At 32.4% G+C, this 23,671-nt stretch overlaps 1 protein-coding gene across 8 annotated transcripts in view; it reads left to right on the forward strand.

Moving 5' to 3' along the window:
- The window catches only part of C2CD5 (C2 calcium dependent domain containing 5), an 89,673-nt gene that overhangs the window by 34,119 nt on the left and 31,883 nt on the right, over window positions 1-23,671 (forward strand). For all 8 annotated transcript variants that reach the window (XM_045554204.1, XM_045554205.1, XM_045554207.1 and 5 more), the window contains 5 exons: window positions 960-1,068; window positions 13,434-13,548; window positions 16,782-16,877; window positions 20,049-20,240; window positions 21,979-22,165. In XM_045554204.1, coding sequence (XP_045410160.1) covers window positions 960-1,068; window positions 13,434-13,548; window positions 16,782-16,877; window positions 20,049-20,240; window positions 21,979-22,165 — 699 coding nt within the window. The remainder of the gene's footprint in view (window positions 1-959; window positions 1,069-13,433; window positions 13,549-16,781; window positions 16,878-20,048; window positions 20,241-21,978; window positions 22,166-23,671) is intronic.

Raw genomic sequence — 23,671 nt, forward strand, 5'->3', positions numbered from 1 at the left:
CAGACAGGTCAGATACCAAGTTTCCTTTGCCTGCTTCCAGTTTGTATAATGTGAGGGGCCTCTGTGCAGCCACAGGAGCTCCCCTTTCTTCCTTCATGGTATTTCAGTGACTTTCCTTTTTCTGCTTTATCGGTTCTCTTTTTGTCTCTTAAGTTGACGAGTTTTATGTCCTTGAGAGAAAAGGGGAGAATAAAGCTTGGAAGAGCTTGTGGAATTTTATTGCCTCCCTAATTCTTATTTGTTTACCTTTCTCCTTTCCTTAATATACATTTATGTACTTGGATTTGCTCCTGCTAGAGAGTAAATAATCCCACACAGCAGTTCTCTACCTGCCTCAACTTGATATTTGCCCTCATCCTCTCTCCTTTCTTTTAACCCACACTACTCATCTTTTCACTTCCCCTTCCTTGTTCCCACTTTTTTTTAGGTCTCTTGCCCCAGGCCTTTGGAGTCTTTACCAATGGCTTGTGTTGGGTGTGTTACGTGAAGGGAGCATCTATACCACTGAGAAATAGAAAAGGGGTAGAGAGTTAGGGCAATCCCCTCAATGGCTTATATTGGGTGTGTATGTGAAGGGGGCATCTGCACCACTGAGAAATAGATAAGGGGTACAGAAGGCAGTCCCCTCATCTTATTGCAAAATTATGTTAAGGTAGGAGGTTGAGAGGAAGGAAGAGTGTGTTCCAAATATCTCAAATGGGAACTCTAAGAACATTTTTTCTCATTGAGAATTAATAAAAAGAGTATTTAGGTTCTGTATAAAAGTATATATATGGGAAAATGGATTTGGAACTCTAAATATCTAATGAAACTTTTAATTACAAAGCATGTTTAATGTATAATGGGCAGCCTTTTATTTCAAGGGATAGAATACATTTCCTATGACAAGCTTTTTAACAGGCAATTTTTTTATATTTTCCACATGGTCAGTTGTATTTTCCTCCCATTCTTTCTACTAGGAATTTCCATTTTTTACCTTGACGGCATTTCCTCCTGGATTTCTCGTGCATGTTGGGGGTGTTGTTAGCGCACGTTCTGTGAAGCTTTTGGATCGTATCCACAATCCTGGTATGTTTTTAAAAAATTTGTTTCAATGTTTTCTTTATTTAAATTGTGATTTTTAAAATAGATTTTTATGATTTTTTAAAGCCAAACCTGTCTGAAAAGAAAAATGAAAAAGTATAAACTGGCACATTACTTTAAAATATTCGTAGTAGTCTTAATTAAAAATAATCAAATGAAGAAGTATGTTTCAGTTACTTTTCTATACAAACTAAACAGATCTTGGTTTCTTTTAGACGAAGGTATCATTTTAGGAAATCTTTAACTAACTTTGGAGTCAGCTATTTTCTTTGACGCAAATTTTATAATTTGACCATTATGGCCATTAATTTAATGTATTAATTCTTTTTGTTAGCAATAGCTCCTTAGAGATTATTTAATTTCCTTGTTTTTAAAAGAGGTAATCTTTTAAAATTTAATTGTAAAGCTGAGTACAGTGGTGAGTGCCTGTAATCCCAGCTACTCAGAGGCTGAGGCAGGAGGATTGCTTGAGCCCAGGTGTTAGAGGCTGTAGTGTGCTATGATAAGGCCTATGAATAGCCACTGCACTCCAGCCTGGGCAACATAGTGAGACCCTATCAAAAAAAAAAAAAAGAAAAGAAAAAAGTAACTGTACATATTGTGTAGAGTATCTAAGAATTAAAAAAAAATAAACCTCTGGTTCCTCAGTTTCTTTTATATAGCCGTTTGTTCCATGTAAAGCAAACAAGTAAGAATAGTAGCTCACTTCTTTGAAACATGGGGCCATAATTCTAAAAGAGAATAGTATCAAAGACCCAGTAATGTCAGGCTCTTGGATTAGAAATATTGCATTGATTTTTTTAAGTCTAAAATAAGTGTAATAAATGGTGGAAACTTTGTATAAGGAATGTGCTCTTGCATCTCTTGCTGACTAGATGCTCAACTGACTTACCTTAAACTTGAAGTTATATTAGTATTCGTAGTTAGCATATGTGCATACATATTTTTGAAAATTGTCACTTCCAAGGACCTCTTTGTGAGGCTTGTATTGATAGCTATAAATAGATGAGTAAAATGCTCTGAAATTACTAGATGGAAAACATTATAGATAGAAATTTTGAGGCTACAGAGCATTACCATTCTTTAAAAATTTTTAAACATTTATTATATACCCTGTGGTTTAGTGTCATTTGAGTTTGTTACAGAGAAGCACAATGGAATTCATCTGGACCCTGAATGAGATTTCAGAAAAACAGTGCTAGTGAGGATTATTTAACTCTAAAGCTGAACAAATACATATCTTTTAAGCACCAGTCTTCTCTTTTTCTTCTCTGTTTTGTTTTTTTCTCCTGTTTCTTATTTTTCTGGTCAATTTTAGATCTTTTCTTCGTTGTTGTATTTGCATAATCCACAGTACTTAAAGGAAAATTCAGACTGATGCCATTTTAATGTATTGAGATCTTGAAGACTATGCCAAATTCTACATCTTTGTATTTAAGAACTTGAATTATTTGGAAAGTGCAAAGAAATACTGAGTTAAGATATTTGACATTAACTGTATGACCCAAGGCTAGTTATCTGTGTTTCTATGGACCATCAAATATTTTAATAGATGGCACTCACTGATCTGATAGTTCCAAAAATTTTAGGAATATATTCATTGTTTTTGATGTCTTCTGCTTACTGAAAACATTTTGATTTTATTTTGTTGCTTCCATGTACTCTGAGTAAGCTGTAGAGTCTGGGAGAACAAATGAAGTTTACTTAAATAAGTTTAAGTAGAAAGCTGTATTTAAAATGTCACTACTTTTTTTTTAAAAAAAAATGCCATTTAGGGTTTATTATACCTGCCAGTTCATTATAGCTGTGTAAGAAATATAAGGATCCAGGCCTGGAGAGGAAAAGAATTTTTATTGTGTTTTGTGTATTGTAATTACAAGCTCATCTATTTTGTCTCTTTCCTCCTCCTTTAGAATATTTTTTCAGTTCACATGTAGAAATTCTCAGTTATTAATGTATTATTTCCTAAGAGGTTATGGGCATATACACCTAAGTGCTTTTAATGGTCTATGAGTTATATTTTCATTTTGTATTATTTTCAGTTAAATATGTATCAATTATATATTCTAATGGTTCCAGTGCTATATTATTTTGATTTAAAATATCACATTATTTGGATTGTTTTATGTACTATTATGCACTAAAATGGAACATTTCCTTAAGAGCATTTATTAACTCCAGGCCCCTTAAATAATTATGAAAAATTTTAATTTTTTGAAAAAAAGCTGAATGTTAAAACTTTAGATTAGTATCTACCATAGTGATGATGTATTAATGTTGTGACACTGAATTATTCTACTGAGAGAAACTTATGATGGATTGAGATGCATGTGCCTAGTGTTAAAAATGCTGTGTTTGCATTCTCAAGTGAATCTCGCAGCTATTTTTTGACTAGTGAATGTGGGAAATTTTTATTTTATTCTCACTAGAGAAGGAAAAAAATCTTATTTTAAAACCACTGCCACCTTCCAACTCTATGGATTATTATTTTGGAGGTTTTTTTAGAACTTACTCCTTTGGTAAATATTAAGCAGGAGTATACAACAAGGGAAAGAATGGGGTGGTTTTAAAAACCAAGGTAATTAACTTAAATAATTAGATTAGTTAATGTTAGATTACTGTAGCATGCTTCTTCTTCCCTTCCTGTTTCTACTTCTTATTAACTCTGCTGTCTGTGTCTTTCCAGTTCCTGTCGAGTGGTGTTATTAATTGTGTTCTTGTTTGTAGTGTTTTTTTGTTTTATTCCTACTATTCTGCACCTAAAACTGATCTACTAATTTGCTGTTTTGAACTCAGCCTTTGTCGGAATTATGGGTAACACAAGATCTTACAAACTGCTAGACTGGAATAGTTTCAATTCAGGTATTTTAATGGTCATTCAGTACTACATATGCTGACAAAAATTATGGCAGCTCAGTGAAGTTTTTAGAAACGTTCTAGATTAAATAGGTTTAATGTCAATTTAGTTATACAGATACATTCTGCACTATGTATGTAATAACTCTTGTAATTTCCATGGAAATGCAAATATAAAAATGCATTAATTAAAATGAATTACTCAAAACCATAGAAGTACCATAAATTATCAATGACTTCTTAGGTGATTAACTTTCAAAGTGATAATTTTAAATTATATTTACTACATTTTGGATGGTTTTTTTATATCAGGTAAATGACACAGGTGTTAGTTTTGTGATTAAGCAAATATTAAATATTTATAAGTATTTAATGTTTATTTAATGTTTGATAAATCTTAAAGTATATTTAAACTACATATTTAGATTTGAATAGAATATATTTGGTGTTCTATAAAATACTTTAAGTATAACTTAGCATTTTTATCTAGGTCTGGAAGTGTTCCAAAATTTGGTTTAACTAAGAGCAGATTTGGGGGGAATTAACAGCTTTCCTAAGCTTTCATCCATCCCCTTCCACATGAGAATATAATTTTTCTTTTTAAGTAATTTTACATATAGGTATAGTTTGTAGCTTTTAAAGAAACCAAACTAAGATAGAGAACTTTACAGCTGATGATGTGGTTTAGAGTCAAAGGCAATTAATTTTTTTTTTGATAAAAGCATATTCTCTTAATATAAATTTCTAAATTTTTATATTATCTATTTTTAGAATTAAATGATGGAACCATTTTGATTCAGTATCAGAAGCTGTTATTTTGCCTAAAGAAATTTTCAGTTCTTTGTGGGAGAGAGTATATCTTACGGGAAAGCAGAAGCAACAAGGGGCTCAGGGTTTTAGATAATATCCCATAATCTTTTCAATATTGTAAACTTTTTTTGTTCTTAGGAATTCAAAGATGTAAGTTCTGATGTAAGTAATGCATGTTTGACTGTGAAGTAATTCATGTTCATTATGCAGATTTACCTAAATTCAGTCTGGTAAACAATCTGATTATGTCCAACATTTACAGATGTAGACTGATATTAATTGGTAAATCTTTAGGGAAATTACCTGTATTTCCTATCCAAGTTTTTGCCAGCATGCTGTCATTGATTAGAATTAAAATTATTATTTTAGTGTAGTATAATAGATTTTTAGCAAAAAATTTAAAAATACCTTGTTAGATTCATTTCATAAAAGAAAGAATGTAATTTTTTTTTAACACATGGACAGATTAGCATAGTGGGAAGAGAAAAAGGCTATGTAGAAAAAGGACGTTGAATGGGGCACATGTGCTGTAATTACAGTGGTTGAGGAGGCTGAGGTGGTAGCATCACTTGAGCCCAGGACTTTGAGACCAGCCTGGGCAACACAGTGAGACCCTGTCTCTAAAATAATGAAAAAAAAAAAAAAATGGCTGAGTGTAATGGTGCATGCCTGGAGTCCCAGCTACTTTGGGAGCTTGAGGCAGGAGGATCACTTGAGCCCCAGGAGTTTGAGGCTGCAATGAACTATGATCCAACCACTGCACTCTAGCCTGGGTGAAAGAGCAAGACTCTGTCTCTTAAAAAAGAAAAGAAAAGAAAAAGGATATTGAGAGCAGATTGATCATTCATAATTTAAGGAACTGAAATCTTGTCAGGGCAAAAATGTTTAGGATGAAGTGTGTGTTGGTCAGACGATAGAATAATTTTGGAAAGTGGAAAAGGCAATAATTAAATCTTAGAGACATAATTAGGACGTTGTCCCATGTAAGCAGAATTACAGAGTCTGGTAAAGAGAAAAACATGGTTGAGGAAGCAGTATATCTTGCCATCATTTAAAATAATGTCAGGTAGGCAGTGCATGAAGAAAAAAGGTAGATATAAGTTATGGAATATTAAAAGAATATAAAAGATACTTTCAGTTTAATGTTCTCATAGTACTACGCTTTTGATTGAGGTATTAGAATCTTTCTGGTAACAGTACATCTTCAGAAGTAAAGCTGATTTATATTAGTTTAGGAAAAATATTGATAATTCTGAAGAAAAATGTGATATATTTTATAAATATATTTAAATAATTTATGTGTTCTTCTTTGTAATTTGGGAACATTTAGCCATTGCTGTCCTATATTACTAGAGAAAATGAAGAAGTGACCACATTAATAAGAAAAATAATTGTTGGCACCATTTTCATTAATGCTGGAGTTATTCATTTATACTGTATTTTCTGGATTATTGGGCACCATATATTATATGATGCATCATCATTTTAATAATAGCCTTCCAAGAGAAAGGAGACGCACTGCCATGTTAAAATATACTTAATTATTTGACATTCTTATTTCAGAAACATTAAGGTGTGGAAAGATAATAGAAAAACATGTTATATCACACGGTAATGCTTTATAAAGTATAATATATCATGCAAACATATGTTGTACAATTTATTTTGTGCCATTCAATTTGCTAGATACTAGGGTGCAAAAATTGCCAGTCCCTCTGCCTTCATGAAGCTCATATTTTTGGAGGATAGAAAAACATTAAATGATTTACTATGTGGTGTGGTATAATACAAGATAGAGTTGAAGAAGAAGGTATAATTAACTTTGTGTCAGGGAAGTCTACAGAGTTGGTAATTCTTGAGCTCAGATTTGAAGGATATATAGGAAAATCCGTATAGCTTTATATTTCAGTGCATTTGGACCCATGTTAATACATACTTTTGAGTGTGGTTTTGAAACTTCCAGCACTTGCAAAACAATATTCTAGGGGATACAAGGGGTAGCCACTACTCATTTGATGATGTTTACATAGTTACTTCGGATTTACTAAGTTGTTTGCTACTAAGTACAAAATGTCTCGGTTAGTTTAGTTTCTTTTTTTTTCTGTCTCCTTTTCTGCTGCTTTGCTATCTCAGTTTGTCTTAACTACAGTGATAGAAGATATTTTTATAGAACAGGAAGAAGGTAACACAATATCTGACAATTTATTTGAAAAATATTACCATTTATGTTTCCGGCCTGGTAAGAGACTTTGAGAAAAGCAAGGTGAATCTTGCTGCTAAGAAGGAAGATGCAGCATTTACAAATCTTGTGTGTGACATACCGGGAAGAGGAGTGCGTGGGACTAAGTCCCATGGTCACATTTGCGTTAGATTAACAGATAGTAGGATGGAGAATGGATTTGAAGGCAACAAGACTAGAGACAAGGAGACCACTTAGTAGACTGTGCAGTAGTCCTGGCCAGATAAGTGACCTAGAGTTTGATAGTGATAGGAGAGCTAACATTTATCAAGCACTTACTGTATATTCTTCTAAGTATGTTAAAATAGGTTATTTAATCCTCAAAACAGATGTCTGAAACAGTCACTAATCCTATTTTATAGGTGAGCCAAATAAAACAGCAATTTTCCCAAGATGAATAGTTAGAAAGTGGCTGAGCCACAATTTGAACCTGAGTACTCCAGCTTCAGGACCTGTACTCTAACTATAAATAAATGAAATATTTAGAGTGTAAAATCAGCAGGACTTAGTAACTAGTGGAATATGGCTGATAAAGCAGGCTCTTGTCAGCTTTCAGCTGAAAGAGAGACAAATTATCCTGCATACCTACAAGTCTAAAATTTCAGTTAATTAATGAGTCCTATCCTTTGGAAACTCAAATTTATTTGAAAGTTGAGTTGTAAAAAATATTTAAAGAAAGAATAAATTTTAATAGTCCTAGCTCATTATTTTTCACTTGTGTATATCTTTTTATTTTTTTTCCCCTGAGTTACCACTAAAAGTGTTTCTGAATAGCTCATACATAAAATTTTTTAATCAGTGATGGTCTCAGTGTAGTTGAAGAAAATATGCTATTTCTTCTCTGTATAGGATGCATGTCAGCTTAGATTTGTTTTAGGAAGTGACCAGAAGAAATACAAAGTTATTATAATGTGGTTTCAAAATGTAGTTATGTATTGGTTGGAAATAGCTTCCAAACTTAAACAGTATTTTTGAGTTGATATTTTAAGTCCTGAGTTAGCAAAACAAGTTATTTAAAACTGGATAACTTTTCTTTTGAGAATATTTTTAAGATTTTCTTTAATATGTTTTAGACAGATCATAGATTTTAGGACATTTTATACTTATGATTTTCTCACTCTTGTAATAAACTTTTGCTAAACAAGCTTTAAATTAGTGGTTAAAAATTAGAAAATATTGCTGTTTTGTTAGCCATCAGAATTATAGTTATTTAGAAAATTCATTTTATTTTGGGAGCAAAATGAATAATTAAAACCTATAAAAATAAGTATAACTATTACTTTATAAAATATTTAATGTTGGCAAAATGTGAGTCAGCTGATATGTAAGGAAATATAGAATGCACATATCAGTCTGCTCATCTAATTTTTTTTTTTTTTTTTAGTTTTAAGTAAAACCCTTTTATTCAATGGATGTTTATGGAGTGCCTACTGTTTGTTGAGCACTGTGTTGGGTACCGGGAATGCCATTGTTAAGCCAGGCAGACATCCAGTTTACACACCCAGACTAGGCTAATTCTTATACTATTTGGGGGGTCATATGTGTATATTAGTTAAATGGAAATAGGTGGTAGGCTCTCTTGGAACTGAATTCTACTGAGCATCTCAGCAATTATTTTCACTTTATCTGAAAAGTGATCATGAACAGATGTGCAAACTAGCCTGAAGAAGTTATGCAGTTTTTAATTTTTAGTATTTTAATAAGGTTTTCGGGAAGTAAATAGAGTTCAAGACAGCATAAATACAGCATGTATAATATGTGAGCTTTTTTTTTCTATATTACTGGTATTTGGAGTAATGAATATCCAGTTACATTATATATATAAAGAGTGAAATTTTACAAGTAAGGAGTAGATTATGTATTTGACTTTCTTAAATTTACAGATAGTAAAGACTCCAGTTTGGTCCAACATAGATGATATCCTAGCTATTATCCTAATATTCCAAATTACTAGGTCTTGATGTTTGCTTTGTATATGTACATAACTTACTATATAATGAGAATCTTCTTCCTAGTCTTGTACTGATCCCCACCCAGTTTGAGGTTGTACTCAAATACTCCCTTGAACCTGAGCTTTTTTATTTCTGTTTCATTAGGAGAAATTTTATCTTCTTCATGATGGCATGTGTATGTAGTTCCAGCTACTTGGGAGGCTGAGGCAGGACTTAAGCTCAGGAGTTCAAGTTCAGCCTGGGCAACAGAGTTAGAAGCCATCTCTTAAAAAAAAAAAAGAAAAAAAAAAGAGGTTATTATTCTTGGGACTATTACTTTTGGGTATTTGAGAATATAGCTTTTTGTGCTGTCCATTAACAAGATAGATTATCATTGTATTAAAAACCTTTACTTGATCCAACCTAACACTTTATTTTCTTTTGTTCATTTAAAAAGTTGAGTAACTATCCATGTCCTTTTTAAATTTTTTTATTGATACATAATATTTGTACTTATTTATGGGGTTCGTGTGATATTTTGTTACATGCATAGAATGCGTGATCAAGTCAGGGTATTTAGGATATTCATCCCCTGGTTATTTACCATTCTTTGTGTTGGGAACATTTCCAATCGTCTTTTCCAGCTATTTTGAAATATACAATACATTGTTGTTAACTCTAGTTACCTACTGTGCTTTCAAACATTAGAACATTTTCTTTTTTTTTCAACCAGATTAAAAGATTTTCCAGGGCAGAGTTATTCTGTCCCAGAGCTATATAAAAATAGAACGAACTTAACACTTCAGGTAGTCAGTTACAATTAGTTACAGTCTTAGTTACAAGTGTGTGATTGAGTAAAATTTCAAAGGAATTAAGTTTAATAAAGGCATATTATGTTGAGTTATTCACATCTTTATTTTCTGATATATAAACTGTCATTTTAGGAATCTTTAGCAATTTCATTTGCACTTCAGAAACAAGATATAATGCTAAAGAGATGGCAAGATATCAAGCTGTGGCCATGCTTTAGGAAAGTAACAGTAGTAAAAATCAATTAATTCTAATGTCAAGCTTAGGGTGCCAGCATTGCCCCTTAAAGAGGCATCAGTGAGGCATTGATTTAGAGCTCAGTTCCTGCCTGCAGTTAAAAGGATATATTAAAAGATGTGTGATATTATCTATGAAGAGTTTTGACCCATAGAAGAAAAACATGAAATAGTATGAAATATGATTTGTAAATAATTAAATTTTATTTCTCATAAAATGGTATCTTTTTATAATTATAAATAATTCTATAGATTATTGAGAAGAACATGGTATTTAAAGTGAAGAAAATTTCTTTTTTCCTTAACATCTTTGAAATGTTTATTAAATGTAACCTCACATCTCAGCTGTATATCTTTCAAATAACTAAATTGTATCCAGTTTCATGTGTGGCATGTATAGTTGCCATAAATTTTTAAAGCAGACTCTGTTTTGCCTCTTATAAGTATGGTAGATCCTCAATTTTGTACTTTTGTAGAGTGAATAAAATTATTCAAATTCACAAGTGTGTTTCCCATAAGAATGTAAATTAGCAGCTTTTAAACCTTAAAAATTCTATTAGGGATTAACTACTGTGATATTTCTGATTTTTATTGATAATAAGTTAGTCTGCATTGCAGTTGCTATTTGAAGATTCTTAGCTCATCTCTGGCATGAGTTTAATAAAGGCTTTGAAGAGAAATCTAATTTTCTTTAATGTTAAATAAATTGATTAATCTTAATTTTACTTAAATAATCCCTAAATTAAATAGCCAAAAAATCTATCCTATAGCTTCTTGTTTACAGTTGTAGATAATTATTGTTAATATAATTACCAGTTTGTGATTAAGTGCTCTCTACTGTATGCTTGCCTTGCTTTCACCTAGAATCTAGGGCCATTACTTTCTGTAACCATTTCAGTGAGCTGCCATAGTTTTCAGTCTGTACTGTCACCTGATCCAAGCATGCGCCAAAATATCCACTGTTTCTGGCTCCTGTATGCTGAATCTGCTTTGCAAACCCTTCGTTCTTTGAGCTTTTGCTTTAGCCAAAAACCAAATTTAAGAAATTCTCTGGAGTGTGGACATATGCCATTTGCTTCCTTAGCTCCCATGTTATGTAACTCTTTAGCTTTTTATTAAACTTGTAAATACTTTATTAAATATAACAATGGCATCCCCATGTGCAGTTGTGTGGCTCATGTGTCAAAATAAAGGCTGCTTGTGAATTTGTCAGAAGAATATGAATGCTCCACTTGCGCTGCATTCAGCTTTTTGTTTTTTGTTTTTTATATCAGCCACATATTCTTTCATAGTGTTTGGTTTAATTATTTGATTATTTTATGTGTTATACTAAGGTAAGTTTGATGTAAATAAACTTTGTATTCTCTGTGGTTACACGTATCTCATAGGAATTATTATTACATACTTTCATGCTAGCCATTTCTAAGTAAATATATTTAGAACTTAAGTAGCTTCTTCTATTTTTTATTAATTTAAAAAACAGTGTTATGGATTACTTCCTGTAAAATTCATTTTTAAAACAATAAAGCTACCATGTATTACTTGTGGTACAGATACAGGCAAACCAAACATGAGAAAATCTGTTCTTATAAAAACATAGTATAGAGTTATTTGCTTTAGAAAATAATATTTTAAATTTCCAGAATGGTTTAAAAAGTAAATTGCAGGTTCTACTAGTGAGTTTAAGAAAAGTTAGACTTTTTATTTCGTGTAATTTTTCAGGAAAATAATTATTTTCTAAACTGAGAAACATTTCTATTATTTGTGATATCTATTTTTTCAGAATCATAAATAATTTGATAGATTAGAGCTGCCACTTGAATAGTTTGTCTTATGATACAAAAATTCTCTTTTAAGGCAGGATCATGTTAAATGGATGTGCATATTGGTCCATAAGCATGTATGTCTTAGAAGAAGAAGAGAGTATGGATTTGAAAGTGTATTTGTGCTGTTAATGTATACATTTCAGTTAGGAATATAAAGAGATTTTTAATATATGTAGTATATATGTAAAATTGGGCCACCTAATTGTTTCACACATTTCTTAATTCATAATATTGATTGCTAACACCATATTGTAGTCTTTTCCTTTTCTCTTCCTTCATTTTATCCTGTACTTTGATCTTTTCCTCAGTTTCCTGAAGTCTACATTTCTTTGTTTCTTCTGAAAGAAAGTTTTAGGGTAGCTCTGTCTTGGATCCCAAACTTTAATTCAAGACCTGGCTGGCATCATTTGTAGTTCTGGCTTTTATCTCCTATTTCTCCCTTTTGCCATTCTCCTCCCTGTGGAGGAAACAAAATCACATCATAGGAATGTGAGCTATAACAAGCCTCTTAACCTTTCTTTACTTTGCTGTCTTCACTACTTTACTAGTGAGTATAATTCTACTTATTCTACTTATTTTGAAAAACATTTTTAAAATTGGATATATACTGCAATTCAAAATTAGAAAATGTTTGAATTATTTGGTTTTTAGTTTAATAATGCCTTTTATGGAGAAAATTTACAATAAGAGCCTAGCATCCTATTTAGAATTGATTTTTTTTCTATCTCAAATTGTTCCCAAATAGGAATTGGCCATGAAAAGAAATAAATCAGGATATGCTAACTATAGACTGTTTCTGTTTTTAGCATCTTTGTATATAAAAAGTTACTATAATTACAGCTGCTGTCACCAATAGTTTGCAGCTAAATGCAAGCGATTAGTAAGTGTGTGTGACAGATGCTCCATTTGTAAAGCTCCATTATGAGCAATATTGGACTTCCCTATAGTAATAAAATACAATCTGTGATTCTAAGCCATTTTTAAAATTACAGAGCCATACATGGAGTATTATATATGAAATTTATCCATTTGTCCTTATATACCTTAACCAAATTATTTGTATTAATCTTTTAAATGTATTTGCTTGCTTTTTTTCTTTTTGTGGATTAGCTAGTCCCTTTATTTCTTGTCGTCTTGCTTTGAGACCTACACCTCTGTAGAAGGATTGCTACAAGTGGCTTTCTCTCTTTTAACATTGGCAAATCTTGGCCTTGGAAAGAATCCAGAATATAGTGGGTTATATAAAATAGGTACCAGGAAATGAAATCAAAATTTAAATTAAGTTTATGGATATGATACATCAGTTGTTCACTCAAGTGAGACATAGGATATCCTCTCAGTTAAGGTTAGAAATCTGGAATCTCTGGGTCTACATTTTAAATTGTATCTAAAAATACATTTCTTTAGATGTCCCTAAAAGTAATAGAGCAAATAGAGCTAGGTGGTTTGTTTTCCAGCAATCAAGTTTAAAATGTTAAATCGTATGCTTTTGGAGAAGTATCATTTTAAAGATGTGAAGTTTAAAAATCTGTTGTAGAACAAAATTTCTTTACCTCCCATAGTATGTTTGTTTTAAAACATTTCTTGTTCATATAGACAATGTGCTGTTGAGTAGTAAACTGATTTAAAATTTATTTTTCAGATGAACCAGAAACTCGAGATGCATGGTGGGCAGAAATCAGACAAGAAATAAAATCACATGCTAAAGCATTAGGCTGTCATGCTGTAGTGGGCTACAGTGAATCAACTAGCATCTGGTAAATGATGAAAACAACTTTATTTTTTAGACACCGTAATTTAAATTGTCATCTGACAGGGGAAGAGTTTTATGCAAATATAAAGAAAAAGAGAACAGTGAAGTGGTCAGGAGCATGGGCTTTGGAGTACATCAGATCAAGGTTCATATGTCATCTTTGCCACTTAGTCACTGTGTAACTTTGGGAGAGTTACTCCTCTGAGCCTCAGTTTATACATTAAAATGGAGATAATATTGCTGATCAATTAATAATTTAATCTTAGGATTGAGAATATAATACTAGCACATAGCAAATATTACCTCTAGGTCTATTTTACTTTAGTTTGTGACTGCTAACTCCTTTCACTGGGACCTTTCAAACCCTTGATCTATTGTGAATTAATTGCCATGTGCCTTTAAAGTTTGTCTGTAAACTCATTCTGCCTCCTTTTACTAAGTGTAACGTGACTTTCTCATGCTAATAAATCATTCTTCGTAAGTCTGCCAAGTTAGGAAGCGGCTTTCAAACTCTTGCTTCTCAATTCCTTTTTCTTCTAGCTTTCATTTGAACAACTTCTAATTTAAAGTAAATGCCACTCTGCCGTTCAGAGTTGTATACCTTCAAAACGTTCTTCTGCCTTTCTTAATTACTCCTCTGCCGTCTCCTCCAGTTGTATATGATTATCTCCCTTCTAGAAGCCTCGCATTATAGTTTCTCATTCTCAAGTTCTCTATCCCCACTTAACTTTCAGTGATATTTTGAACCTCATTATCACTTGAAACTGTTCCATGTTAAAATTTGTAAGCTATAAAATTTTATTCTCAGTTTACAGCTTAATGTTTCTCCAACCAATATCATTTGTTCATTTATATCAAGTTTGTTTTGACCCTTATATTAACCAAGTCTTTTCTGAGTTCCTTGTGTGAGTTCTGGCTTTAGTTGTTGTTTTGCCACCCTTGAACTCTTCTTTCAGCTCCTTCAAAAGTTTATAATTGATATCATCTAGAAACTGTTTGACCTTCTGCTATCTTATTTTTCCACATTCTATGATTAGATAATTCTTACTGCTAGATTCTCTGCTTTTGTTGTGATCACTGTTAGAGAAAATCATTAAGCTTTAGTAAGTATGGCCATTACAGATCCATGCTATTTAATCTTCTGTGGGCTCTTTTTTTCTTTGACAGCCATGTATTATACTTTTTTTTTTTTTTTGAAACAGTCTCACTCTGTTCCCTGGGCTAGAGTGCCATGGCGTCAGCCTAGGTCACAGCAACCTCAAACTCCTGGGCTCGAGCAATCCTCCTGCCTCAGCCTCCCAAGTAGCTGGGACTACAAGCATGTGCCACCATGCCTGGCTAATTTTTTTCTCTATATATTTTTAGCTGTCCAAATCATTTCTTTCTATTTTTGGTAGAGACAGGGTCTCGCTCTTGCTCAGGCTGGTCTCAAACTCCTGACCTTGAGCGATCCTCCCGCCTCGGCCTCCCAGAGTGCTAGGATTACAGGCGTGAGCCACTGTGCCCGGCCTGTATTATATTCTTGAACTATTCTATTCTACTGTTGTTAGCCACTAACTTTGTCATGCTTATCTTGTCTTACTCTCTGGTAGATCATTTTGCCTCATTCATGGATTTAGTATCATATACTTTCAGGTCCCCTGGGGATATGGTTTTAAAAGACATAGTTCTTGCCATCAGATTTACATTCTACGGGAGCATTAGAAGTAAATTTTATGGTTGTGATATACCAGCATGCATTGGGATCCCAGAGGGCTGAAAGCCAGAAGTAGGATTGCAAGAAAGTGTTATAGAAGTAACTGATGCTTGAATGGAATCTTGGAGGATGAATATGAACTATATAAATAAAGAGAAGAGGTATGGGGAGAGGTTTCAAAGCTTAAAAGAGTAGCATGTGAAGTAGGCCACAGGGTATCTATTCAGCATGGCTGAAGATAGGTCACAGATGCAAGAGTCTACAAATGAGTCCAATTAATTTACTTAGAGTTTGAATTCATCTGATAAAAGATTTTTCCCTTGTAGACCTCAAAAAATCTTTGCATTTAAGTTTTTACTGATGTTTGCTGTTCCAACCCATGCTACTTACTGTTACTGAATTAAACTCTTTGAAATATACTTCTGCTCTTCTAACTCATTGATTCAAAGTCTTCAGGGGCTTCAAGTTATTCCTTCTGGCATGCTTAGCGTTCACTAACCTTTTAAGCCTGGTCTCCCTTTGTTCGCTAACAGTTCAAATGACTATTTCTTCCATGTCTCTTGGGCTTTTGTTTCATTTATACCTTGTTTTCAGCATTTCATCTCTACATTGCTACTTTTCTCATTTGTTTTGGGTGATTTCACTTAGTAATCATGTTGATTGTTAATTTTTTAGCTTTCAAATTGGATGATATATAATAAAGAATTTCAGAGAATTCTTTTGAAAATCAGTTTTCTATCATACAGTGATGTAGTTTAACACATTAACTGCCATGTAAGTGGTATTTAACTCACACTAGTTTTAAGTCCAGGGCCTCGTGAAGCATATGTAACTCACATGTCTCTTTACCTTGTTGATGTTCTTATTGTTACAATTAATACTCATCACACAGAAAACAATAAAAAATAACAAATTTTTCATTAAATTAGAAAGGATTGTTTTTGAAGTTTTCATTCTATTTTGGTAATAAAACACCGTGGCCCCAAGAAAAAAAATTTTTTTTATTGTGTGGTAGTCAATATGTTAAGCTTCATTTAGTATATTTTGGATATTGTTTCAGATACCTTTATAATTATTTAAATTTAGATTAGCTATATAAATCTATGTAAATATAGATAATATAGATGCTTACATAGTTGTGCTTTTAGAATAATTTTAACAAAACTTTATATGCATTTAAAGAGTATTTTAATACAATTTAATTGATTAATGCTGGATTCAACAGTATAGTTAATTACTGCTTATATTTTGAGACATTCTATTCTTTCAGCCTTACCATATTTTAAAGGAAGTTATTGTCATAAATACCTTATCTTTTTTGATTTTTAATTTGTAAAGAATTCTGACCCTTTCCATTCTAATAAAGTTACATTCCTTCTATTTTCTATCCTAGGGTTAGGAGGTAATCCCATGATATTATTTAACATTTAGTAGAGTCTAATTTGAATTTAAAGTGTCATGTTATAATCATATGATATTTAGCATTATTCATAGTTAAACAATCTGAAAATATTAACTTGTTTGTTTTTTTTCCTTTATAGTGAAGAGGTCTGCATTTTATCTGCATCCGGCACAGCGGCTGTTCTGAATCCTAGATTTCTTCAGGATGGCACCGTGGAAGGCTGTTTGGAACAGAGGTTGTCATGGCATCCTGGCTTATTTTTAATAAGGGCAGAGGAGGGAGAGGTTGACCTTTATTTCCCCAGAGCTGGCATAGTTCTTTGTAAGGGTGGCTTACAGTGGTATAGTATGGAAATCAGGACCAAGCACTTCACTGATTTTTAACTAACCCATAGTAACAGAGAAGTATTGGATTCTGTACTCTATTGCACACATTATTGTTTCTAGTATGTTAACTGAAAAATTTGAAGAATACCTTTTTTTGACTTTGTCACAATATAGAAATAATGTCTTTTTGATTTTTTTCTTCTCCTTTTCCTTTTGTCTCATCTCCAAAAACAGAAAGAGGTCATGAAACAATTTTCATAAAGAAAATTCTTTAATTTATAAAATAATCAAAATACTATATTATACCAAAATTAAATACATTATAGAAACTTCATGGAAAATGAAGTGTGACTATATTATGTGAAAGAGAAAATAAAAGCATTAGGTAAAATGAGCTTTATTTTTTTGGTTTATTTAATTATTGTTCCCCTTGAACTTTTAAACTGTAAGCTTCTATAAATGTCAAAAATGCTTTCCATAAAAAAGATGAAACTATCCAACACACACACACACACACACACACACACACACACACAGTCATCCTTTGGTATACATAGGGTATTTGTTCCAGACCCCTGTGGATACCAAAATCCACAGATGGTCAAATCCTTTATATAAAATGGTATAGTATTTACATATAACCTGTGCATATCCTCTTGTATACTTTAAATCATCCCTAGAATTACTTCCAATACCTAATACAATGCCTATGCTTCATTTCATTCACATGGAGTCAACATAATATTCAGCACATGACAAATTAAAATTTTGATTTTTGGAACTTTGTGGGATTTTTTTGTTTGCAAATATTTTTGATCCATAGTTGGTTGAATCCGTAGATGCCAAAGCCATGGATAATGGAGGGCTGACTATATATTTAGATGCATAAGTATTATATATAAATATATTTAATTTAAATGCAAAAATTATGTATAAATATTAAAAATATTTATATAAAAATGTATACTTGAAATTCTTCTATATATATATATAAATTAGTTGGGTACCAGAGTCTACCTGGATAATGTAGATTTTAATTACGTCTTATGTCACGCTATGCATGTTTACTTTTTTCCTCAATATTAATACATTAAGTCTATATTAGGGAAGAAAGCACAAAATTTTTTATCTGGTGAAATTTAGTATAAATTTGTAAGTTTCTATATGAAAAAGATATTCTAGCTCTGGTAGTCACAAGAGGACCTTGGTTGGTTTCTTTTGGCAGTATTAAAAAGGACATTGACCATTATAAATTCCAAAGCCTTAAAGGTCATCATAAATAAGTGAAGGGGGGACATTTTGAAGTATATTGAACAACTGGAATGTTCTACTGAGAAAACTGCCTTAGCCAGTGAGTTTTCCCAGTGCTAAAATATAGTTCCCACACATGTCTGTAGATTTCATTCTTAAGTAGATAAAAAGCCTAATTTTAAAAATTACCTGTCCTATGCAGTTTGTTTATTTCTGTATTGTGACTTAGATGGGTACAGTATATTCTCTTGTATGGTACAACAGATGCTCTCTCTAGTTGTTAAAGAGGAAAAATCTTTTTCCCTTTGCTATAAAAATTATTAGTGCTTACTAGAAATAATATTGAGCATATAGCAGAGTAGATAGAAGAAAAAATTCCCTATGGTCTCACTATTCAGGGATAATCCCTTGTGTACATTTCATATTTCAAATGCGTTCATAAATTTTAATACATCTATATTTTTATGCCTTATGATGTTGCACCACTAATGTTCAAATTTGTGTGAGATGTTTAGTTAAAAGTTGTTTCAATTTTCATCATTTTGTGCCCCCTTATAACACATTGGCTTTGAATTTAAACATGAGGTCTGCTATTTAGTACTTAGTGTGACTTAACAAGTTAATATCTCAGTTTGGTTTCAGGCTAAGTAGAACTAGTATTTGTTAATGTCTGCTAGACATAATACTGGACAGGGAGTGTGTTCAGCTATAGTTTTCTTAATCTTTTAAAAATCCACAAACCTTTCTAGGTAGATATTCCAGTTTTATAGAGGAGGCTCTAAGAAGTTGAATAACTTATTCAGAATCACACAGTTCCATTTAGATGTCTAACTTCTCTGTTCTAATATGCCAGAATGCCATTTCCACAGTAAGAGAGTAATATCTAGGAGTAATTTAATGTGATTTAGAGGGTTATTGTGAAGAGTCAGTTAAAACCTATGTATAAAGAACTTGCAGAAAGCTTGTCTCGTAGTATAGTATGAGTTTTCCTTTCCCTTTTAAATTTGCCTACTTGCCACATTTCAACTTCTAATGGGTTGCTTTAGGTTAGGGACAATTGAGATACACTTCTTTCCAGAGTCGTAGAAGATGTAGCTGTGTGAAAGTCTGGAGTTCTCCATGGAGCTTTGGTCTATTTCCATCCCTATTGTCCTGACAGCCTCAAATTTAGTGAATGAAAAAATGCTTAATCATTTTTAAATGAATTTATAAATATTATAGTACAACAAACATTTTACAACAAATGGGGAGATTATGGGTGTTTCATTTGTGGTTTGTGTTTGATAAGTATGCAATTTATAATACAGGTGTTTTGGTTCTTCAGAAATGTTGAAACAGTCATTGGAAATTAGAAATCTTAGAGTATGCCTAAGTTTGACTTATTTATTTTTCTTTTTAAGTACTTTTTTTACATTAAATTTTTAAAAAGTGTTAGGTTGTTTGGTTAAACATTATTTTCTTAGGAATTTTTTGTGATTATGTCTGTCAAGCAGTAGGAAAATGTCATTTTTTTTTTTTAATGTTGTATCCAAAGAAAGAACTTTGGGATAAAAGGTGTCTTTGTTAGGTGTTGAGTCGTCAAACATATGAATTAATACAAAATGACTTTCTACTTGGATAAGCCTTTTCTCTCATAAGAAAAAGATGGTTCTGATTTCATGGTCATTTGTAATTCTTATCAGTCACAGTGCTACTCTTACAGTCTTCTGTGATAGAAGTTATATAGTTTGTATACAAGTACTGTGTATGTAGTATCAGTTACTTGTTGTGTTTGAAAAATTTATAGGGTTTTCAAGAATGCTTTTTTCCCTCCTGATATATTTATATAGGCTTGAAGAAAACTTGCCTACAGGCTGTGGATTTTGCCATATACCATATGATGAACTGAATATGCCATTTCCAGCTCATCTCACATATTGCTATAACTGTAGGAAACAAAAAGTTCCTGATGTTCTCTTTACAACCATAGACCTCCCAACAGATGCAACAGTTATTGGAAAAGGTTGTCTTATTCAAGCAAGGTATGTTTGTGAAAACAGCATCTAGTGTCTCTGAAAAAGTATGAGGTATGGAGTCATAAACCTATTTTCAAACATCAGCTCTACTGTTTCCTACCTGTGTGATCCTGGACAAACTGGGCAATTCTATTGGAACCTTGTATTTTATTGCATGTAAAATTGGGAGGGAAAAAACCTCCCTGTATAAAACTCAAGTTTATATGCAAAAGAAGTTTTTAACACTTAAATTCTATACAAATGTTTATTATGGGAATTATTAATTAAACTGCTTCAGGCTAGAGATGTGACTAAGTATAGACTGCTTTAGTGACATTACATATGTAACACATTTTAGAAATTGATCTTTTTTTTCTTTTAAAGAACATTGCTATGTAGTGTTTCTTTTGCTCTTACTTAGCTGGTAAGAGTTCCTTTTAAAATGTACTGGAGTAGGAAATCCTAAATTGTGGCAGGCATACAGGAAACAACCGTGACTGTCTTCGTCCCCAGTGACTGTCAGGTTACCAAATCCATTGGGCATTTCTGTCCTCATCTTACTTGACATCTCAGCACACAGTTGATATATGACAGTGAACAATTGATTATTTTTTTCTTCTTGAAATTCCTTTGACTCACATAATGTCATACTCTGTTTTCCTGCCTTTTAGTACAGTCGTCAGTCTCCTTGTTGACTCCTTCTCATTTCTTGATCCTTGAGGGGGAGCCCTGGCTTTGAAGCAGAGCTCTTTTCTTTTTGAACTCATTAACTCCTGTAGATCTATATGCTATCTATGTCTGTGACTTCCAACTTTATAACTCTAGTCAGGTATGTGAGTCTGAGCTTCAGACTCATACCTGTCTTCTTCCTGTCTCATATTGGTGTCTCAGGCATCTCATACTTGTTTCTGGTTGAACTGCTGATTTTCTCCACTTCTTTCTCATCATTAGCCTTTTATCTTAATAGTGGTTCTCTTCTACCTAGTTCTTCATGCCAAACTTGGTGTTCTTTGACACTGTCCTCTTTCTCAACCATTCCACATCAAATTCATTACAAAGTCATATTAATTTTTCTTTTAAAATATATTTCTAATCCATTTACTTATGTTCCTTCTTGTGTCTGAGACCTTCCATTTGACATTGTTTTTCTATTGCCTGAGGCATATGCTTTCGTATTTCTTTTGATGGGTCTGTTGGTGGTGTGCTGTTTTTGTTTGTCTGAAAAATGTGTTTATTTTACTTTTATCTTTAAAAAATATTTTGGGCTGGCAGTTGTTTTGTTTTAGTACATTGAAGATACGCTTTCAGCACTGCCTTCTGGCTTTCATTGCTACTGTTGAGAAATAACCTATTAGTCTAATTACTGTTGCTTTGAAGGCTTTTCTGGCACAAAGTAGATGCTCAAGTAACTTTCGTATTTTTTTAATGAGTAAATTAACTTTTTTCCTTTACTATCCATCCATCATTTAGTCACATGCATTTATGAAACCTAAGATTTTAAATTATATTCTCTTGTGATTTTGGTCATTATTTCATTTTTAGAGATTTTGAGGTTGTTTCATTTTTGTTTATTGAAACATGATTTTTAGTGAAAGTTTATACAGTGACAAAAACTGTCAGAAAAGATTATTGATACAACTTAATAAGCTTATTAGAAACAAGTAAATGTTTTATTAAGCACATTTTTAGGAAGTTTTGAAAATTGGATATTTCTTAAGGTGGTACCAAGAATATTGTCCAGTGTCTAAATTATTTTCCTTAACAGGTTATGTCGCTTAAAAAAGAAAGCACAGGCAGAAGCAAATGCTACAGCTATCAGTAATCTCTTGCCATTTATGGAATATGAAGTGCATACTCAGCTAATGAATAAACTAAAACTCAAAGGAATGAATGCTTTGTTTGGTCTAAGAATTCAGATTACAGTGGGTGAAAATATGTTGATGGGCTTAGCGGTAAGTTTTGATGTTTTTGGCTTTGTTTTGTGTTTTCTGTAGTTTTAGATTCTGTTTTATGTGATTCAAAGAATCTTTTAAAAGACTTATACAAAGAAATTGACATCAAGCCTTTTAAAGGATGGGGATTTTATAAGAAGTGAAAAATCTGATGATAAGCATTCACATATTTTAAAGGGTCTGTGATCATAACCTCAATAGTCCTATCTCTAAAAATTATCATTTGTAGCTTGTTTAGTAAGTTGGCCACCACTGTTCTGGACTTTATTATTGTTCATATATTGCTAAAATAGCATTTCTCCATCTTGGCACAGTTGATATCGGGGTAGGATAACTCTGCTGCAGGGGGTGTCTTGTTCATTGTAGGATGTTTGGCAGCATCCCTGGCCTTTACCCGCTAGATGCTAGTAGTATCCCTCCAGTTGTGACAACCAAAAATGTCTTCAGACATTGCCAGATGTCTCCCTTGTGGGGGTTCCTGGATGTTGGACCATGCACTAAAATAATCTTTAGTTTAAAGAACAAAATAAAGCAAAACATCTGAGACACTGCCTACTGTTGAACAGAGAAGTAAGTTTCATCATAGCTGTGTACCTGTGGCCAGTGGTAGAAAGTGTAATAAAATATGTGTGTTTCTTAAGTGTGGATAAAATATGAGACGGGGAAAAGTTCTGTCTCAGCTTCATGTGCATCTTGGCTTGTTGGAAAATGAGTCCTGACCGGAAAGATGTCAGTGGGGAAAGTCTGTGCTGCCTCTGTAAGTGGCATGGGATCCAGAAATCTAGGTGCCTGTGAAATACATATTGATCCCGTGGAATCTGATCAACAATATGTATGAAAATCCTCTCATATTCTAGGTACTTTGCTAGCCGGGATTTTGTCTATGTCACTGGCAATTTTCAAATTAGAATTCTCTTGCCATCTTTCTGAGACATGCATAGAAGTTTAATTTTAAGAAATTTATAGAATTTGAATTCTTTGTCTCAGTATACATTTGTAGGCAAAAATGCAAAATTATTCCCTGTGTCATCTGTTATTTCTATAAGAGCAAATACGTAAATTTCTGTGTGTAGTAAATAATTATGTCATGATAAACTGATTAGGTACCACAATTTTCTAACAACAGAAATTTGTAATAATTATTGAAAGTAACCTGGTTTATTAAAATGTTTGATACTTAGATCAGTTTGGGGAAAAAGTGTTCATTTTAATTCAGTGCTCTAAAAATTTGCATGTTTAGTGAGGACATAGCATAAATGTGTAGTTTGGGCTGAATAGAAGAATGTGGTTATTGGTGGGTGCCTATGGGGACTAAGAGCTGCATTCAGATTCAAAGGGTTAAAAAACATTGTGCTAACTATACCAAATATTAATATTTCTGATGGTTGAGCCTCAGGAAACTAGTTTATGACACTAGTATAATTCAAGAGCTGCTTCAAAAACTGCTTTTCTGATTCATACTAATCTTTTCCTTCTTGATCACTAGTGATACTAATTACAACTATT

Source organism: Lemur catta, chromosome 6, assembly GCF_020740605.2.
Source record: "Lemur catta isolate mLemCat1 chromosome 6, mLemCat1.pri, whole genome shotgun sequence".
Lineage (NCBI taxonomy): Eukaryota > Metazoa > Chordata > Mammalia > Primates > Lemuridae > Lemur > Lemur catta.